The sequence below is a fragment of the Theropithecus gelada genome, chromosome 16 (genome assembly GCF_003255815.1).
Source record: "Theropithecus gelada isolate Dixy chromosome 16, Tgel_1.0, whole genome shotgun sequence".
Lineage (NCBI taxonomy): Eukaryota > Metazoa > Chordata > Mammalia > Primates > Cercopithecidae > Theropithecus > Theropithecus gelada.
Window position 1 is genome coordinate 60,529,327 of NC_037684.1, and position 17,452 is coordinate 60,546,778.

The following is a 17,452-nucleotide window of genomic DNA, read 5'->3' on the forward strand; positions in this document are numbered from 1 at the left end:
GATGGCAGTTAGAAAATCAATTCAATCAACTCCAACTTCCACAAGCAAGTCACTCTGCTGAGTCACAGCTCGTCCCTATTATTGCAGATCTCTATATTTCTATATATTTTAACAGAAAGGTTACCAACTTGGTTTCAATTCCTTAAAATCCAGCTCTTCTAGCCACCTTTTCTGAAACTCTAACGCTTTTCCTACAATGTTGTTGAACACCAAACAATTCGCAGAAACTAATTTGTAAAAGGTAGCACCAGCCCTAATTTTTTAAAACTGCAAACAACAACAAAAAAATGTGAACCACTGGCTGGGTGCGGTGGCTCACACCTATAATCCCAGCACTTCGGGAGGCCGAGGTGGGTGGATCACCTGAGGTTGGGAGTTTGAGACCAGCCTGACCAACATGGAGAAACCCCATCTCTACTAAAAATACAAAAATTAGCCAGGCGTGGTGGCACGTGCCTGTAATCTTAGCTACTCAGGAGGCCGAGGCAGGAGAATTGCTTGAACCTGGGAGGCGGAGGTTGCAGTGAGCTGAGATTGTGCCATTGCACTCCAGCCTGGGCAACAAGAGTGAAACTCATCTCAAAAATAAAAAATAAAAATAAATAAAAAATATAAACACTGTTCTTTATGACGAAACAACCTAAGAAAGGGAAATCTAAATTTAAAGATGCTCTCCACCTGATGAGAACAAGGGCAAGCTCGGACACCGTGCTGCTGAAACTGTAGGGCCTGCTGGCCACGGAGCCACACCCTATTCCTGCAGCTCATCAGCAGCTTCCACAGATGGAGGGTGAAGGCAGGCAATGCTTTCAAGCCTGTTTCTGGACCTGAGCTATCTTTTTTGCAGGGGTGGGAGACGGAGTCTCGCTCTGTCACCCAGGCTGGAGTGCAGTGGCATGATCTCGGCTCACTGCAACCTCCGCCTCCCGGGTTTATACAATTCTCCTGCCACAGCCTCCTGAGTAGCTAGGACTACAGGCACGTACCACTGAGCCCGGCTAATTTTTGCATTTTTAGTAGAGGTAGGGGTTTTACTATGTTGGCCAGGCTGGTCTCGAACTCCTGACCTCAAGTGGTCTGCCTGCCTTGGCCTCCCAAAGTGCTGGGATTGCAGGCGTGAGCCACCGCGCCCAGCCAGACTTGAGCTATCTTTTGTCCTTCTGCTCTGAAATCACAGAACTATCAGAATTTGAGTAGAAAAGAGTCTCACAGATCATCTAATCAAACGATTTATTCTTCAATCGTGTAACAAGAGAAAACTAGCTGCCAGAGAGGTCACTTTCCACGGAACTAGGTCCCAAGCCACGGTCTCTCCACTGCCAGCTACCTCACCCTCTCACTCACCCAATGACTTGCAATAATTTCTGCACAGTAGTTCATCAGCGTGCTGGCATTCAGCTCCTCCGCCGTCTGGTAGAAGCGAATACAGTTCCTGACATTCACTAGAGACATAACGCCCTTCTCACACCTGGAAGAGAGTATTCATGATGAGCAGTATTACTGGACAAATATGTTCACAAACGAACAAACCAAAGCGATCATCTGTGTACTGGCTGGCTACGTCCTATTAATAACACTATGGGGTAAGGGTAAGCTAAGTAGCTATGAATAAATTACAGTTGGTCTCCCATATTTAAAAAGTACTAGAATTTCATTATATTATTTCATTGCTCAGTTCTGGTCAGAATCAAAATAACCTGCAAATAAACTTATTAAGCATAATACTCCAACTGCCTTAACAGTACACACATGACACTCACTGATCACATAAACAGGTAACTGTCAAATCAAGCACAAAATGGATCAACCTCTGTCCTTCAAAGAAAATTTAATTGTACGGAACACTGCTTTAGTTCCCACTAGAACAACTGTATTATACAAAGAGTGTGGCTTAGAAATAGTTTCAAATACGAGGCTCTGTGCCTCAATAATTAACACCTCCTTAAAAGCTCTCCCTGCTGGGTGCAGTGGTTCACACCTGTAATCCCAGCACTTTGGGAGGCCGAGGTGGGCAGATCACCTGAGGTCAGGAGTTCGAGACCAGCCTGACCAACGTAGAGAAACCCCGTCTCTACTAAAAACACAAAATTAGCTGGGCGTGGTGGTGCATGTCTATAATCCCAGTTACTCGGGAGGCTGAGGCAGGAGAATAGCTTGAACCCGGGAGGCGGAAGTTGCAGTGAGCCGAGATTGCGCCATTGCACTCCAGCCTGGGCGATGGAGCGAGACTCCCTAAAAAAAAAAAAAAAAGAAAAAAAAAAAAAACCCACCTAAAATATCTATAATGTTTAGAAAAAAAATAGCCAAATCGGCCAGGCATGGTGGCTCATGCCTATAATCCTAGCACTTTGAGAGGCCGAGGCAAGCAGATTGACTGAGCTCAGGAGTTCCAGATCAGCCTGGGCAACATGGCGAAACCCCGTCTCTACTAAAAATACAAAAACAAATTAGCTGGGCGTGGTGACATGCACCTGTAGTCCTACATACTCGGGAGGCTAAGACACAAGAATTGCTCGAACCCGGGATGCAGAGGTTGCAGTGAGCTGAGATGGTGCCACTGCATTCAAGCCTGGGTGACAAAGCAAGACTCGTCTCAAAAAAAAAAAAAAAAAATTAGAAAAAATAGCCAAATCATAGTACACCCCCCACACCAAAAAAATCAGATTTCTACTATAAAAACAAAACCACAGTACACCAAAATAGGGAAAAACTGGCTACAGTGGATGTCCTTATAAAGCCAAGTAATAACAAAAACAAGACTCTTTCAGAATCATTAATAAGGAAACATGGCCAGGTGCAGAGGCTCACATCTATAATCCCAGCACTCTGGGAGGCCAAGGCAGGAGGATTACTTGTGGCCACGAGTTAAGACCAGCCTGGGCAACATAGCAAGATCCTATCTCTACCAAAACAATTGAGATATTAGTCAGGCATGGTAGCGTGTCCCTGTTGTCCCAGCTACTCAGGAGGCGGAAGTGAGAGCCCAGGAGTTCAAGGCTACAGTGAGCTGTGATCACACCACTGTACGCCTGCCGGGATGACAGACAGAGACCTTGTCTGAAAAAAAAAAAAAAAAAGAACATCAACTACATCATAGAAGAGAGAGCTGAAGGCAGGCAAATAGGTCTCTGGTAGCAAAAGCAGGACCACATCGTAGTCTGGAAGATGCCGCATTGGAAAGACCACACTTCCTCTATGCCGTAATTCCTGGAAGCCTTAGGGAGTCTCCCATGAAACCAGGTCTATGAGGAAAAGAAGGCCAGGGCACAGTTCTTCACCTCCCCTGCCTCCACAGCTCCCTCCAAATCAGGTTCACCTCCAAGGGCAGCCACAGAGGACTAGTATGGTTTCACGAGATTTCCTGACATTCACCACTGTTTTCCTTGCCAGCAGTCTCCACCAAAACTCTTTCTAATCACAAAGGCAGAATGTGGTGGACAGAGCAAAATAAACAATGAGGTAAAAAAGACCTGAGTAGAGACACATGGAAATTTAGGGGCCAAATGACTTGAGCTCTCTGTGCCCCTGTCTCCTCCTCTGTAAAATAAAGATGTTACTCTACTTCAGATGTTTGAGGAATACTTGAGTGTTTGCCAAGATGGAGGAGAACTGGTTACACTCAACACAGCTGGAGGCATGTAGTAAATATGCTCGCAAGTTTGAGGTCCCTCCCCTAGCCCTTCTCATCGCTAAAGCCTGAAATTCCTTTACGAAGGAAAAAGCACAAAAGGAAATCACATAATTTTAATAACCCACATTAGTGGATTTCAGTACTGTTAACCATAACTAGCTAGCAGGTAATTCCCAATCGTAACAGATGAGCTTTAGGTAACAGATGTAGAAAAAGACCATGGGAATGGGTGATGGCGGAAGGAAGGTCATGAGAAAGACCTGGGCAGAATGCAGACCACACTTTTTTTTTTTTTTTTTTTGAGATGCAGTCGCGCTTTGTCACCAGGCTGGAGTGCAGTGGTGTGATCTCAGCTCACTGCAAGCTCCGCCTCCCGGGTTCAAGCGATTCTCCTGCCTGAGCCTCCCGAGTAGCTGGGACTACAGGCACGTGCCGCCACACCCAGCTGATTTTTGCATTTTTTTTTTTTAGTAGAGACAGGGTTTCTCTATGTTAGCCAGGATGGTTTCAATCTCCTGATTTTGTGATCCACCTGCTTCGGCCTCCCAAAGTGCTGGGATTACAGACGTGAGCCACCGCGCCCCATCTCAGAACACCCTTTCTAAACCTCACGAAGGAGAGGCTAGGAGCAAGAACACAATCTTGGCATCATTTCTCTATTTAGCAGTAAATGCAAACACCTGCTTTACACTAAGACCTGTCAAAGCTTTGGGGTTTTTTGTTGTTGTTGCTGGTGTTTTCTGAGGCAGAAGTTTGCCCTGTCGCCCAGGCTGGAGTGCAGTGGCGTGATCTTGGTTCACTGCAATCTCTGCCTCCTGGTTTCAAGCTATTCTCCTGCCTCAGCCTCCAGAGTAGCTTGGATTACAGGCGCCCACCACCACACCCGGCTAATTTTTGTATTTTTAGTAGGGACAGGGTTTCACCGCGGCCAGGCTGGGTGCTTTGTTTTTAATTAACATTACTCACTTGGTGTAACGAAGCATCTCTCCAAGGGCACTTTAAAAATCATGTTGTTACAATATCTAAGTAAGTTACATTAGTAAGTTATAATAATAAACAAGAATGTCAGTTACGTACAACAGCATTATATTGCCTTTTTTTTTGAGACGGAGTCTCACTCTGTCGCCCAGGCTGCTGTGCAGCGGCGCGATCTCGGCTCACTACAAGCTCCGCCTCCCGGGTTCATGCCATTCTCCCGCCTCAGCCTCCCATGTAGCTGGGACTACAGGCGCCCGCCACCACGCCCAGCTAATTTTTTGTATTTTTAATAGAGACAGGGTTTCACCGTGTTAGCCAGGATGGTCTCAATCTCCTGACCTCGTGATCCACTCGCCTCGGCCTCCCAAAGTGCTGGGATTACAGGCATGAGCCACCGCGCCCCGCCAACAGCATTATATTTCTAAGCCTCAGTTTTCTGTACCATCGGCTTCTCCAAACCTGCAGCACACCACAGCAATGCCTGACAAAGTCACTCTAACCTCAGAGCATCCCAGGAGAAAAAAATCTCTTTTCAGATAGCTTTTACCATTTTTACAACTAACATCAATCAGCCTTCCTAACATCCTAACACCAGGCAGCCGAATACACAGGAAGATCTCAGGGAGTAAATGACGCACATTTGTAAAGCACTTTACAAAGCACTTTTACAGACAAATGCTGAGAACCTGAAAATTCCATGCTCCTCCTTTTTAACTGTCAAATGACATTGCGCCAAGGGACTCAGATATGTTTCATGAAGGCAGATCTTTTATTAAAGCTGGCAGACATTTCACTGTCACCAATTCTAGGATCTCCAGAGTGCCATTTGCCATTTGGATAGATTATAAATAGTAACTGACATGATTTACGCAACCAAAGAACATGTCATCTTATTCAGAAATTTAGATTCTTGCTTCCTATATTCTCTTTGAAAACAGCAAGACAGACAAACTTTCACCCGAAGGGAATTTTTTAATTATCATTTTTAACTTTAGAGTACAGAAAGGATACAGATATAGAAAAAAAAAAAAAAAAACACTTTTTTTTTTTGAGACGGAGTTGCACTCTTGTAGCCCAGGCTGGAGTGCAGTGGCGCGGTCCAGGCTCACCACAACCTCCGCCTCCTGGGTTCAAGCGATTCTCCTGCCTCAGCCTCCTGAGTAGCTGGGATTACAGGTGCCCGCCACAATGCCTGGCTAATGTTTTTGTATTTTTAGTAGAGACAGGGTTTCACCATGTTGGCAACTTTTAAAGTACACAATCAAGCATATATTTAAACGTTCCACAAACTCCTGTCTAGTTTTCATATCACTCTTGAGTGGATGTGGGAAAAAGAAAAATTATTGAAAAGAAAAATGACAGAAGAAGAACAATGATTTAGTTACAAATGACGTTTTTCTTTATATCATTTTGTATTTTCCAAATATCATACACTGAACATGTATTATACTTTTGTAAGCAGAAAAAAATTAACTCATTTTTTTAGTATACATTAATTCTCTCTTTAAAAAAATTAGCTGGGCACGGTGGCTCATGCCTGTAATCCCAGCACTTTGGGAGGCTGAGGTGGGCAGATCACCTGAGGTCAGGAGTTTGAGGCCAGCCTGGCCAACATGGTAAAACCCCATCTCTACTAAAAATATAAAAATTAGCCGGGTGTGGTGGCAGATGCCTGTAACCCCAGCTACTCAGGAGGCTGAGGCAGGATAACTGCTTGAATCGGGAGGTGGAGGTTGCAGTGAGCCGAGATTGTGCCACTGCACTCCAGCCTGGGCGACAAGAGCGAAACTGCCTCAAAAAACAAACAATTAAAACAGCCTGGTGCAGTGGCTCACGCCTGTAATCCCAGCACTTCGGGAGGCCAAGGCAGAAGGATCACTCGAGGTCAGGAGTTCAACTGGCCAACATGGTGACACCTTGTCTCCGATAAAAACACAAAATTAGCTGGGTGTGGTGGCACATGCCTGTAATCCCAGCTACTTGGGAGGCTGAGGCAGGAGAATCGCTTGAACCTGGAGGCGGAAGTTGCAACGAGCCAAGACTGCACCACTGCACTCCAGCCTAGGTGACAGTGAGACTCTGCCTAAAAAACAAAACAAAACAAACAAAAAATTAAGAGTATTTTCTTCAGTGTGCCCTCTATGGGTAAAAAAAAAAAGAAAGAAAGAAAAAGAAGTATTTTCCTGATTAATTCTTACTATAAACTCTTTCATCAAATTAGTGCCAGCATTCCAAAACCACCGAGATCTCCACATTACAAAAAGAGCAACGCCTGCTTCACGACGAGCCGCACCTGTCACCCGTCACCCATCACCCGTCACCAGCACCCTTTCATTCACTATCTCAAGCATGTAATTCTTTCCAGGGACAGCAGGGGGCACTCTGTGACCCTTTAAAAGCCAACACTTGACTCCACTCCTGGTGTCTTCCACTCCAGCTCTTAAGAAAGCCATGACAGATAATAACTCAATACTCACATCCAACAATACAAAATTAAGCATCTGGTAATGTTGACAGTTATGAAGCCTACTCAGTCAATAAACAACAAACAGTTTAATTAAAGAATCCATTACACAGATTACAATTATCTAAACTACTCCAACCCCAGGACATTTTATCAAAGCAATTTAATTTACATAAGCAAGTTTGACAAGGTCAACAGGAGAAAGTTCAGGAAGTCTGGAAAAAACATAAAGACATAAATCATACTCAATCTAATTAAAATCCATCTCATTTCACTCTCACCAGGACTCCTCACCCAAACAAATTAACAAACAAATGAAAGAGTTAACTGAATGGCCTCAGCAACAAATCAGCTCCGCTCATAACCTCATGCTCTATGCGCCTATAGACTGTGGACCTGCTTTTGTTTTTTAATTATAGGATTTAGATATGAAAATGCACTCAAACCCACATCAGTAATAGACAAGAGTAAGCTGTCCACTGATTTTATGTGGGGAACAGTGAGCCCTCCCGGGAAAACACCAGCCCATGATGAAAACAGCACCCAGCTCTAGGCAGCAGAGTCTCTCTGGGGAAAACACAGCCACAGGTGGAGTGCCTCCTGATGGCTGAAACCATCCCTTCGCTCACCCACGAGAAAAGCCATTCCTTTATGCACCCAAGGGAACACAAAAGATCACTAAATGCTGTAAAAAGACACTCCATCGGCCGGGCGCGGTGGCTCAAGCCTGTAATCCCAGCACTTTGGGAGGCCGAGGCGGGTGGATCACGAGGTCAGGAGATCGAGACCATCCTGGCTAACACGGTGAAACCCCGGCTCTACTAAAAATACAAAAAACTAGCCGGGCGAGGTGGCGGGCGCCTGTAGTCCCAGCTACTCGGGAGGCTGAGGCAGGAGAATGGCGTGAACCTGGGAGGCGGAGCTTGCAGTGAGCCGAGATCGCGCCACTGCACTCCAGCCTGGGCGACAGAGCTAGACTCCGTCTCAAAAAAAAAAAAAAAAAAAGACACTCCATTGGCCGGGCGCGGTGGCTCACGCCTGTAATCCCAGCACTTTGGGAGGCTGAGGCGGGCGGATCACGAGGCCAGGAGATCCAGACCATCCTGGCTAACACGGTGAAACCCCGTCTCTACTGAAAATACAAAAAAAAAAATTAGCCGGGCGTTGTGGCGGGCACCTGTAGTCCCAGCTACTCGGGAGGCTGGGACAGGAGAATGGGTGAACCCAGGAGGCGGAGCTTGCAGTGAGCCGAGACCGCGCCACTGTACTCCATGTACTCCAGCCTGGGCGACAAGAGCCAGACTCTATCTCAAAAAAAAAAAAAAAAAAAAAAAGATACTCCATCACCAGGCTGATTACCAAGAGCCACAGCTCCAATAGACAGACGCTCCTGGACATCTTGTCTGACATTATTTAGTGAACGTTTTGTTTTCTGTTGTTCTAAAATGCCAACTTGGGAGAGCAACAGAGAAAATGCAATATAAAAACACAGCATGCTATCTCCTTGACAACCTAAAATGCAGTCACTTAAATGAAGTGAGATCTCTGGAACACTCGCTATGACACTTATTTGGACAATATTTTCACAAATTCATTTAGGCACGCATTGTTTCCAACAAAGAGACTATGACTAAGGATTTCATTCAAATTGATGTATCAGAAAATAGGGTAAAATGTCAAGGGAAACAGAAAGGGAAGGAAAGCTGAAAGTTTGGACAATGGATTATATTATTTCATATTTAATTTTTCAGTTTACACAATTATGTAATTTCAGGTAACAGACCAGTGAAAGAAAAGAGAAGAGCGAAAGCTTTAGCAAGATTTAGCTACAAGATAACACAAAGCAAGGGAGGTAACAAATTCTCTCCCCACCATCGCCTTTAAAGGAACACCTTGCGAAGTTATTTACATTAGCAGAAGCAGCTGTTTTCCCAGAGCTCAGCATAATTAAAGCTCAGCCACCACCATCTGAGGTGCTTGAATATATCTGCTGTGACTTGCCTCTCCCTGAGGAGCTGTAGCTGAAACCGATTTGCTAGTTTCATCAATTCAGTCAGGAACACATCATCCTCTCTGAACTCCAACTCATCTGTATAGATCCAGCGAAGCATTGTCATCGTCACCTCAGGGTTAGCATCTGGTTAAAGAAAAAAAGTAGAGAGAACAACTGAAAAAGCATGGAATGACATGCTTAGACTTTCTCGAGGGATCCCTAAAATTTGAGGCTAATAAAGTAAATGACAGTACACCCAACTTAAAGGAATATTACACAGCCATTAAAAACGGTGACTCGGCTGGGTGCAGTGGCTCACGCCTACAATCCCAGCACTTTAGGAGGCCGAGGTGGGTGGATCACCTGAGGTCAAGAGTTGCGGACCAGCCTGACCAACATGCTGAAACCCCGTCTCTACTAAAAACATACAAAAAGTTAGCCGGGCGTGGTGGTACACACCTATAATCCCAGTTACTCAGGAGGCTGAGGCAGGAGAACTGCCTGAACCTGGGAGGCAGAGGTTGCAGTGAGCAGAGATCGAGCCACTGCACTCCAGCCTGGGTGACAGAGGGAGACTCTGTCTCAAAATAAATAAATAAATAAATAAATAAATAAATAAATAAATAAAATGGTGACTCAGCAGTCTGGGCAGCATCTGACTCTAAAGTTTTGCAGTGGGCAGTGAGTGGGGAAATGAACCTACGAAAGACACATGGAGTAAATTGGGGAAAATATTTGAAACATATGACAAAGATTTAATCTTTTCTTTTCTTTTGAGACAGGGTCTCACTATGTCACCCAGGCTGGCATGCAGTGACACAATCACGCCTCACTGAGGCCTTGAACTCCCTGGGCTCAAGTGATCCTTCCACCTCAGCCTCCTGAGTAGCTGGGACCACAGGTGCATGCTAGCATGCCAGGTTAATTTTTGGATTTTTTGTAGAGACAGGGTTTCGCCAAGTTGCTCAGGCTGGTCTTGAAATCCTGGGCTCAAACAATCCACCTGCCTCAGCCTCCTAAAGCGTTAGGATTATAGGTGTGAGCCGCTTCACCCAGCCTGAGTTAGACCTTACAAATAAAAATACAAAGATAGACACCCAGTGGAAAAATGGGCAATGGATACAAATAGGTAATTCACAAAGATAAATAAATAATGGCCAATAAACCTTATCGATAACCAAATACGAACTGAAACCAGAGTATTCTTTTTATCTCACAGACTAGCAAAGATGTTTTAAAGAACATAACCTTTCATACAGCAACTACATATGTAGATATTATCTGAAGAAAATAACTGGACAAATACAGAAAAATGTACTAAGATGCTCAGCACAGTATTATTAATGGAAAAACTAGAACAAAAATCTTAAGAGTCCAACAATGGAGAACTAATTAAATAAATTATGATATACATACACACTGAAAAAATGCAATTAAAACTAGATAGATATATATTCAACATAAGATATTTACTACATAGGCTTTTTGAAAAGTAAGCTAAAAATACTTGTATAAGATCTCATTGGCTGGGTGCAGTGGCTCCTGCCTGTAATCTCAATGCTTTGGGAGGCCAAGGTGGGCGGACGGGGCTGGAGCCCAGGAATTCAACACCAGTGCGGGCAACACGGTGAAACCCTGTCTTTACAAAAAATACAAAAATTATATCAAAATCTCAGAAATCACCACTAAAGAACTTAGCCATGTAACCAAACACCACCTGTTCCCCAAAAACTACAGAAGAAAAAATTAAACAAAATAAAACCGAAAAATATAAAAATTAGTTAGGCACATGCCATTAGTGGTGGCATGTGTCTGCAGTTCCAGCTGCTCAGGGGGCTGATGTGGGAAGAGAAACTGAGCCTGGGAGGATGAGGCAGTACCGAGCCATGATTGCACCACTGCACTTCAGCATGGGTGACAGAGCAAGACCCTGTCAAAAAAAAAAAAGAGAGAGAAAAAGAAAAGAGAAAGAAAAGAAACCGGGTCTTGCTTTTTGTTAGATATACTTGTGTGTATATGCATGCATACATATATATATAAAATACCTACACACACTACATACATGGGGAGGCAGACACATTTTTCTGTGTCTGTCTCACAAGAGATTGGAAGGATATATACTAAAATACAAATGCAGGTGGAATTTATAACTAATTTTTCTTTTAGCTTAATTTTACTTTTAGCTTTATTTTTATTTAAGGAACACGCATTACTTGTGCAATCTTTTTAAGTTAAAATAAAGACTGTACAGCAACTTGGGGAAATGCTTGGGATGAGAATCACAGTACAAAATATCTAAACTATTATTTCAACCAGAGTTAACTCTTGATTAGTCAGAAGAAGAAGAGTGACAGTCAGAGGAATACTTAAAATTATGGTCAACACAAGTAATTCTCACGGTGTGGTCCTGGGCTAGGAGACTCAGCCTCATCTGAGAACTGATTAGAAATCTGATTCTCAGTCCTACCCCAGACCTGCTGAATGAGAAACCAGAGATGGGGCCCAGCATGTGTCCTAACAAGTCCTCCACATGATTCTGAGGCTCACTAAGGTTTCAGAAACCATACTCGATTCTTGATTACCTAGGAAAGGTGCAACATGGACCAGGAACGCCTTATTAACTTCATAATTAGGAAATGGCTCATTAGCTCTGATTAATCTCCTTTCCAACTAGAGTGCGGAGGAGGAGTTTGAAGGGGGCAATGTCAAGTGAGTGGACTTGAAGACCTCGACTTACATGCAACCAGGTTAATTCACCATCATCTCCTAAAACAACCAGATATTAAAAGTAAAAAAAAGAAAAAAAAAAAAGAAAAAGTGAAATACACTAAAATGATAATATTGTAGTCACTATGTTAAGGTTTTTCTTTTTTCTCTCACTGAATAATGTAGTAATAGCACTTTTTTTTTTTCTTTCGAGACAGAGTTTCGCTCTTGTCGCCCAGGCTGGAGTGCAATGGCACGACCTGGTCTCACTGCAACCTCTGCCTCCTGGGTTCAAGAGATTCTCCTGCCTCAGACTACTGACGCAGCTGGGATTACATGCGCCGGCCGCCATGCCCAGCTAATTTTTTTGTATTTTTAGTTGAGATGCAGTTTCACCATGTTAGCCAGACTGGTTTTGAATTCCTGACCTCAGGGAATCCACCTGCCTCGGCCTCCCCAAGTGCTAGGATTACAGGCATGAGCCACCATGCCCGGCCAGTAATAGCACTTTTAAAATGTTTTAAAAGAGAAAACATTTTAACATCAGACAGAAAGCTAATTAGATTTATTTAAACAATTAACTTAGGAGGTACTTCGGCTAAGCTGTCTAAGGTCTCCATCGCAGATCTTGGAAGTAGGCTGAATTTCTAAGCAGGCTTTGTAAATTGGGTTCAATACCTCAGTAATCATCTTAATGAAAAAAAAAAAAATGTAGGCCATGTGATTTGTCCAGAGCAATGAAAAATGCCAAAACACATCCTACTGCTCTCACACAGCCTGATCTTGAAGATGGCTCGTTCCTAACTGCTGAGAGAATCCCCAGTACCACCGCCCTCAAACACCTTCCCGGCCGCAGCAGTTTCTTCAATACTATTTGAAAATTTGCCTGGTTAAACTTGACCTGTACAAATAATAAACCAAAACCTAGATTATTTAAAAAAAAAGTTTTTAACTACTTTCAGTAGGGATTTCCTGGGAGGGCTTGATATTTCACACAAAATGAGGTTCAAGTGATTTACGAGCTTTCCCACTCCTGCCGTGACTCTTCCCCTCATCTACAACATATATTGAGGATAAATTCACTCTGTGACTCAGATGAAGCAGCCAGTAGTATAAGGGTAGGCAGAGAACAATGAACAGGAAGGACGGTGTGTGCTGCAACTGTGTACTTTTGGGTAAATCATCCAGCCTGTCTGCTTCCAATCTACTTAAGCAAGTAGCTGTAAAAGTCAGATGACTGCATAAAACAGGAGCTCTCTCTAAAAGGAGTAGACTCAGAAGAGAAAGCAGTTGGCCTCGAGTCCTGTGTGATGGAGGTAATCATCCCCTTAGAAGGCCTGGCACACAAGCCAGAAAAATCTCTGACTTACAGGATGAAAGGTAAAATAACACTCAGACTTCTGACTTTGTTTCACTGCAGCCCAGGATGCATGTAAATATACTTTGGAGACCTTAGGATTTTCCCTATGGCCTAGTTTTTTGTTTTGGTTTGAATTTTAAATAAATGCTCTGCAAGACATCTGAAATGGATGGGAATAAACCGATCTGTATGCAATTAACCTTTAAATGAAACATACCGAGTAAACTGACTTTGCTTTTTACTTTATTTATTTAGGGACAGAGCCACTGTTGCCCAGGCTGGAGCACAATGGTGCAATCATGGCTCACTACAGCCTCGACCTCCCAGGCTCAATCGATTCTCCCACCTGAGCCTGCCGAGTAAATGGGACTATAGACACATACCACTGTGCCTGGCTAATTTTTGCATTTTTAGTAGAGACAGAGTTTCGTCATGTTGCCCAGGCTGGTCTTGAACTCTTGGCCTTAAGCAATCCTCCTGCCTTGGCCTCCCAAAGTGCTGGGATTACAGGCATAAGCCACAGCACCTGGCTGACTTTGTTTTTTTAATCCTCTATTTTTAATCTGTGAAAAGCTGAGAAAGGTGTTTGGAATCTCCTATTACAACTCTGGTTTAATTAAATTCTCTGAGTTTCCAATTGTTTTTTTCTTTTCTTTTTGTTTGGGTCAGAGTCTTACTCTGTTACCCAGGCTGGAGTGCAGTGGCGCATTCTCGGCTCACTGCAACCTCCACGTCCCAATTGAAGCGATTCTCCTCCCTCAGACTCCCAAGTAGCTGAGACTACAGGAGTGTGTCACCACACCCAGCTAATTTTTGTATATTTGTAGAGATGAGGTTTTGCCATGTTAGCCAGGCTGGTCTCAAACTCCTCACCTTACGTGATCGGCCCACTGTGGCCTCCCAAAGTGCTGGGATTACAGGGGTGAGCCACCATGCCCAGCCCTCTTTTTTTTCTTAATCTACTTCACATAAGTTTTTGCTTCCCCTACTCCGGACGATGCCACCGAGGCGGCTGCGGCGCGCTCTGGAGGTCTGAAGCCGCTACTGGCTGCCACGGGCCAGCGGCTTGATGTGTTGGGCAGCCGCCCCCGGCTCGGGGCTGTGAGCGGCTCGGGGCCAGGGGTGGGCGGTGGGGCGGCGCGGCCGCCTGGCCGGGCTGGGGCCGCCTCCCTCCCGGAGGCCCCACCGTCCCCGGAGCTGCAGTTGACGGCCGCGGGGGCCCAGCATGAGCCTCGACCTGAGTGAGGACGAGGTGCGCCGGCTGATCGGTCTTGATGCAGAACTTTATTATGTGAGAAATGACCTTATTAATCACTACACTCTATCCTTTAATCTGTTAGTACCCAGTGAGACTAATGTCCTGCACTTCACCTGGCATGCGAAGTCCAAGGCTGAACAGAAGCTGGGATTCCAAGCGGACAATGTGTTGGCAATGGACATGCCCCAGGTCAACACTTCCGTTCGCGGGGAAGTTCCACGCCTTTTATCAGTGTTTTGGGTAGAGCTTTCCTGTATACTGGCGAAGTAGATTCTGAAGTTATGATACTAATGCAACTCAACTTGACTAAATTCTTCAAAGAATTTTACCATCTTAAATTTTAAACCAAGGAAAACGTGCACCAAAAATGGTCCTGTACATGCAGTTACAGCCACTTCTACGTGTGTGTTTTATATTACGGTAGGGGTTTGTTGTGCAGTAATATTTCTCGTAGCAATAATATTAGCTGTTTTGCACCTTCACAGTATGAAAAGGGTTGAACTGGATGACAGCATTAATGCCAGCAGTAGTTCCCAAGGGCTGTCTCAGCCATCCACCCAGACAACCCAGTATCTGAGGGCTGACACACCCAACAATGCGACTCCTATCACCAGCTCCTCAGGTTATCCTACCTTGCGGACAGAGAAGAACGACTTCAGAAGTGTCACTCTTTTGGAGGCCAAAGCCAAGGTGAAGGATATAGCAATATCCAGGGAGAGGATAGCTCTAAAAGATGTACTCCAAGAAGGTACTTTTGGGCATATTTTCCACGGGATTTTAATAGATGGAAAAGATCCAAATAAAGAAAAACAAGCATTTCTCACAACAGTTAAAGATCAAGCTTCTGAAATTCAGGTAACGATGCTCGCTGAAAGTGATAAGCTGCAAGGTCTTCATCACAGGAATCTTCTTCCTATTACTCGCGTGTATAGGAGAAGGAGAAAAGCCCATGGTGATATTGCCTTACATAAATTGGGGGAATCTTAACTTGTTTTTACAGCAGTGCAAGTTAGTAGAGGCCAATAAGCCACAGGCAATTTCTCAACAAGACCTGGTACCCATGGCTATTCAGACTGCCTGTGGAATGAGCTACCTGGCCAGAAGGGAAGTCATCCACAAAGACCGGGCTGCTAGGAACTGTGTCACTGATGACACACTTCAAGTTAAGATCACAGACAATGCCCTCTCCAGAGACTGGTTCTCCATGGACTATCACTGTTTGGGGGACAATGAAAACAGGCCAGTTCGTTGGATGGCTCTTGAAAGTCTGGTTAATAACGAGTTGTCTAGCACTAGTGATGTGTGGGCCTTTGGAGTGATGCTGTGGGAACTCATGACTCTGGGCCAGATGGCCTACGTGGACACTGACCCCTTTGAGATGGCCGCATACCTGAAAGATGGTTACCGAATAACCCAGCCAATCAACTGTCCTGATGAACCATTTGCTGTGATGGCCTGTTGCTGGGCCTTAGATCCGGGGGAGAGGCCCAAGTTTCAGCAGCTGGTACAGTGTCTCACAGAGTTTCATGCAGCCCGGGGTGGCAACGTCTGACTCCTCTCTTGCACCCACAGCATCAGGAGGAAGGTGCCTGTCGGGGCTCACTTGAAGCCTGTCATAGCTGCTTCGTGTCTAACACAAGCCAACAGAAGTACATTTGTCTTCCAGAACACTGTGCCCTAGGAATGCTGTAGAATCTGAACTTTTTTTTTTTTTTTTTTTTTGAGACGGAGTCTTGCTCTGTCACCCAGGCTGGAGTGCTGTGGCCGGATCTCAGCTCACTGCAAGCTCCGCCTCCCGGGTTCACGCCATTCTCCTGCCTCAGCCTCCCGAGTAGCTGGGACTACAGACGCCTGCCACCTCGCCCGGCTAGTTTTTTGTATTTTTTAGTAGAGACGGGGTTTCACCGTGTTAGCCAGGATGGTCTCGATCTCCTGACCTCGTGATCCGCCCGTCTCGGCCTCCCAAAGTGCTGGGATTACAGGCTTGAGCCACCGCGCCCGGCCAGAATCTGAACTTTTTAAGACAGACTTAATAATGTGGCATATTTTCTAGATATCACTTTTATTAGGTTGAAGTGGAAGGGTTTTTGTGAATTTTTTGGCCAAAATTTTTTAAAACATAGTTACCTTGGACTAGGGGTACACTGTTACAAAATGAACAGTTTTTAAAATTGTTCAGACACAGATATTTGGAATTAACTATCTTAGTGCCAACTGCTTATTTTATTTTATTTTTTTTACTTTATCAAGGTGATGTAAGTGACTCACCTTTAAAGTTTTTTTAATGTTATTTTTTATCACTACTCTTGAAATGGCTTGTCTTCAAGATGCAATACTTTTCTTAGGAAAGGAAAAACAGCATAAAAAAGATACCTGGTTTGCCTTATACAAGAAAAGGCAATATGAGAGGAAGAAAACGTAAAGAAAAGCTAGAGGAAAAAAAATTTTTTTAAATACTTACTAGAAACAAACTGCCCTTGCATGGAAAACTGTTTACTTTTTTAGTGAACAGGAATTCTGCTTTTGTATTTTTGGGAAAGCAGGAACTGAGTTCATTGCATCTTTAATTTGGCAGAAACTAGCTTTTCTGTGAACCAGAAGTGGTATGGGGTGGATCTGTAGTAAACTAAGGTGATTTTATTTATTTTTACTCTCTGGAAAAGCAGATAATACAATTCCAGAAAGTGGACTCATATTTCTAAGGTTAAGATTCCCTTTTATTGCACCTAGAATAGTGCTATACACACAGTGAGTGCTTGAGTTGTCTTTTTTTTTTTTTAAGTAAACTGGTAAAATTTGTACTTATCTTCAAGGCTGGCTTAAGTATAAAATTGTTTTTTAAAACACTTGAAAAATTAAAGGATTTGTTTTATATTTTTAAAAAAGGTTTTGTTTCATAAAATTAAAAAATCTTGGTAGACTATATCATTTGTATCAATAAATAGCATCTTTAGTCAGTTTAAGGATGTATCCTTAAATATAACCTCCTGGAAATAAAATTAAACCTCAAACCATATTTCTAAATCATCTCCAGGTCAAAATGAAATAAAAGGACAGAGGTT

General features: G+C 43.9%; 1 protein-coding gene and 1 pseudogene across 3 annotated transcripts in view; one reads left to right on the forward strand and one right to left on the reverse strand.

Moving 5' to 3' along the window:
- Window positions 1–9,207, reverse strand: part of ANKFY1 (ankyrin repeat and FYVE domain containing 1) — a 54,096-nt gene extending 44,889 nt beyond the window's left edge. For both annotated transcript variants that reach the window (XM_025362951.1, XM_025362950.1), the window contains exons 1-2: window positions 9,075–9,207; window positions 1,345–1,468 (exon numbers count right to left, since the gene is read on the reverse strand). In XM_025362951.1, the coding sequence (XP_025218736.1) occupies window positions 1,345–1,468; window positions 9,075–9,190 (240 nt within the window). In that variant the 5' untranslated portion in view covers window positions 9,191–9,207. The remainder of the gene's footprint in view (window positions 1–1,344; window positions 1,469–9,074) is intronic.
- Window positions 9,208–13,082: 3,875 nt separating this feature from the next.
- Window positions 13,083–15,942, forward strand: LOC112610171 (annotated as a pseudogene). The gene is made up of 2 exons (XR_003116284.1): window positions 13,083–13,152; window positions 14,106–15,942. The product of XR_003116284.1 is annotated as a tyrosine-protein kinase RYK pseudogene (transcript).
- Window positions 15,943–17,452: the final 1,510 nt, after the last annotated feature.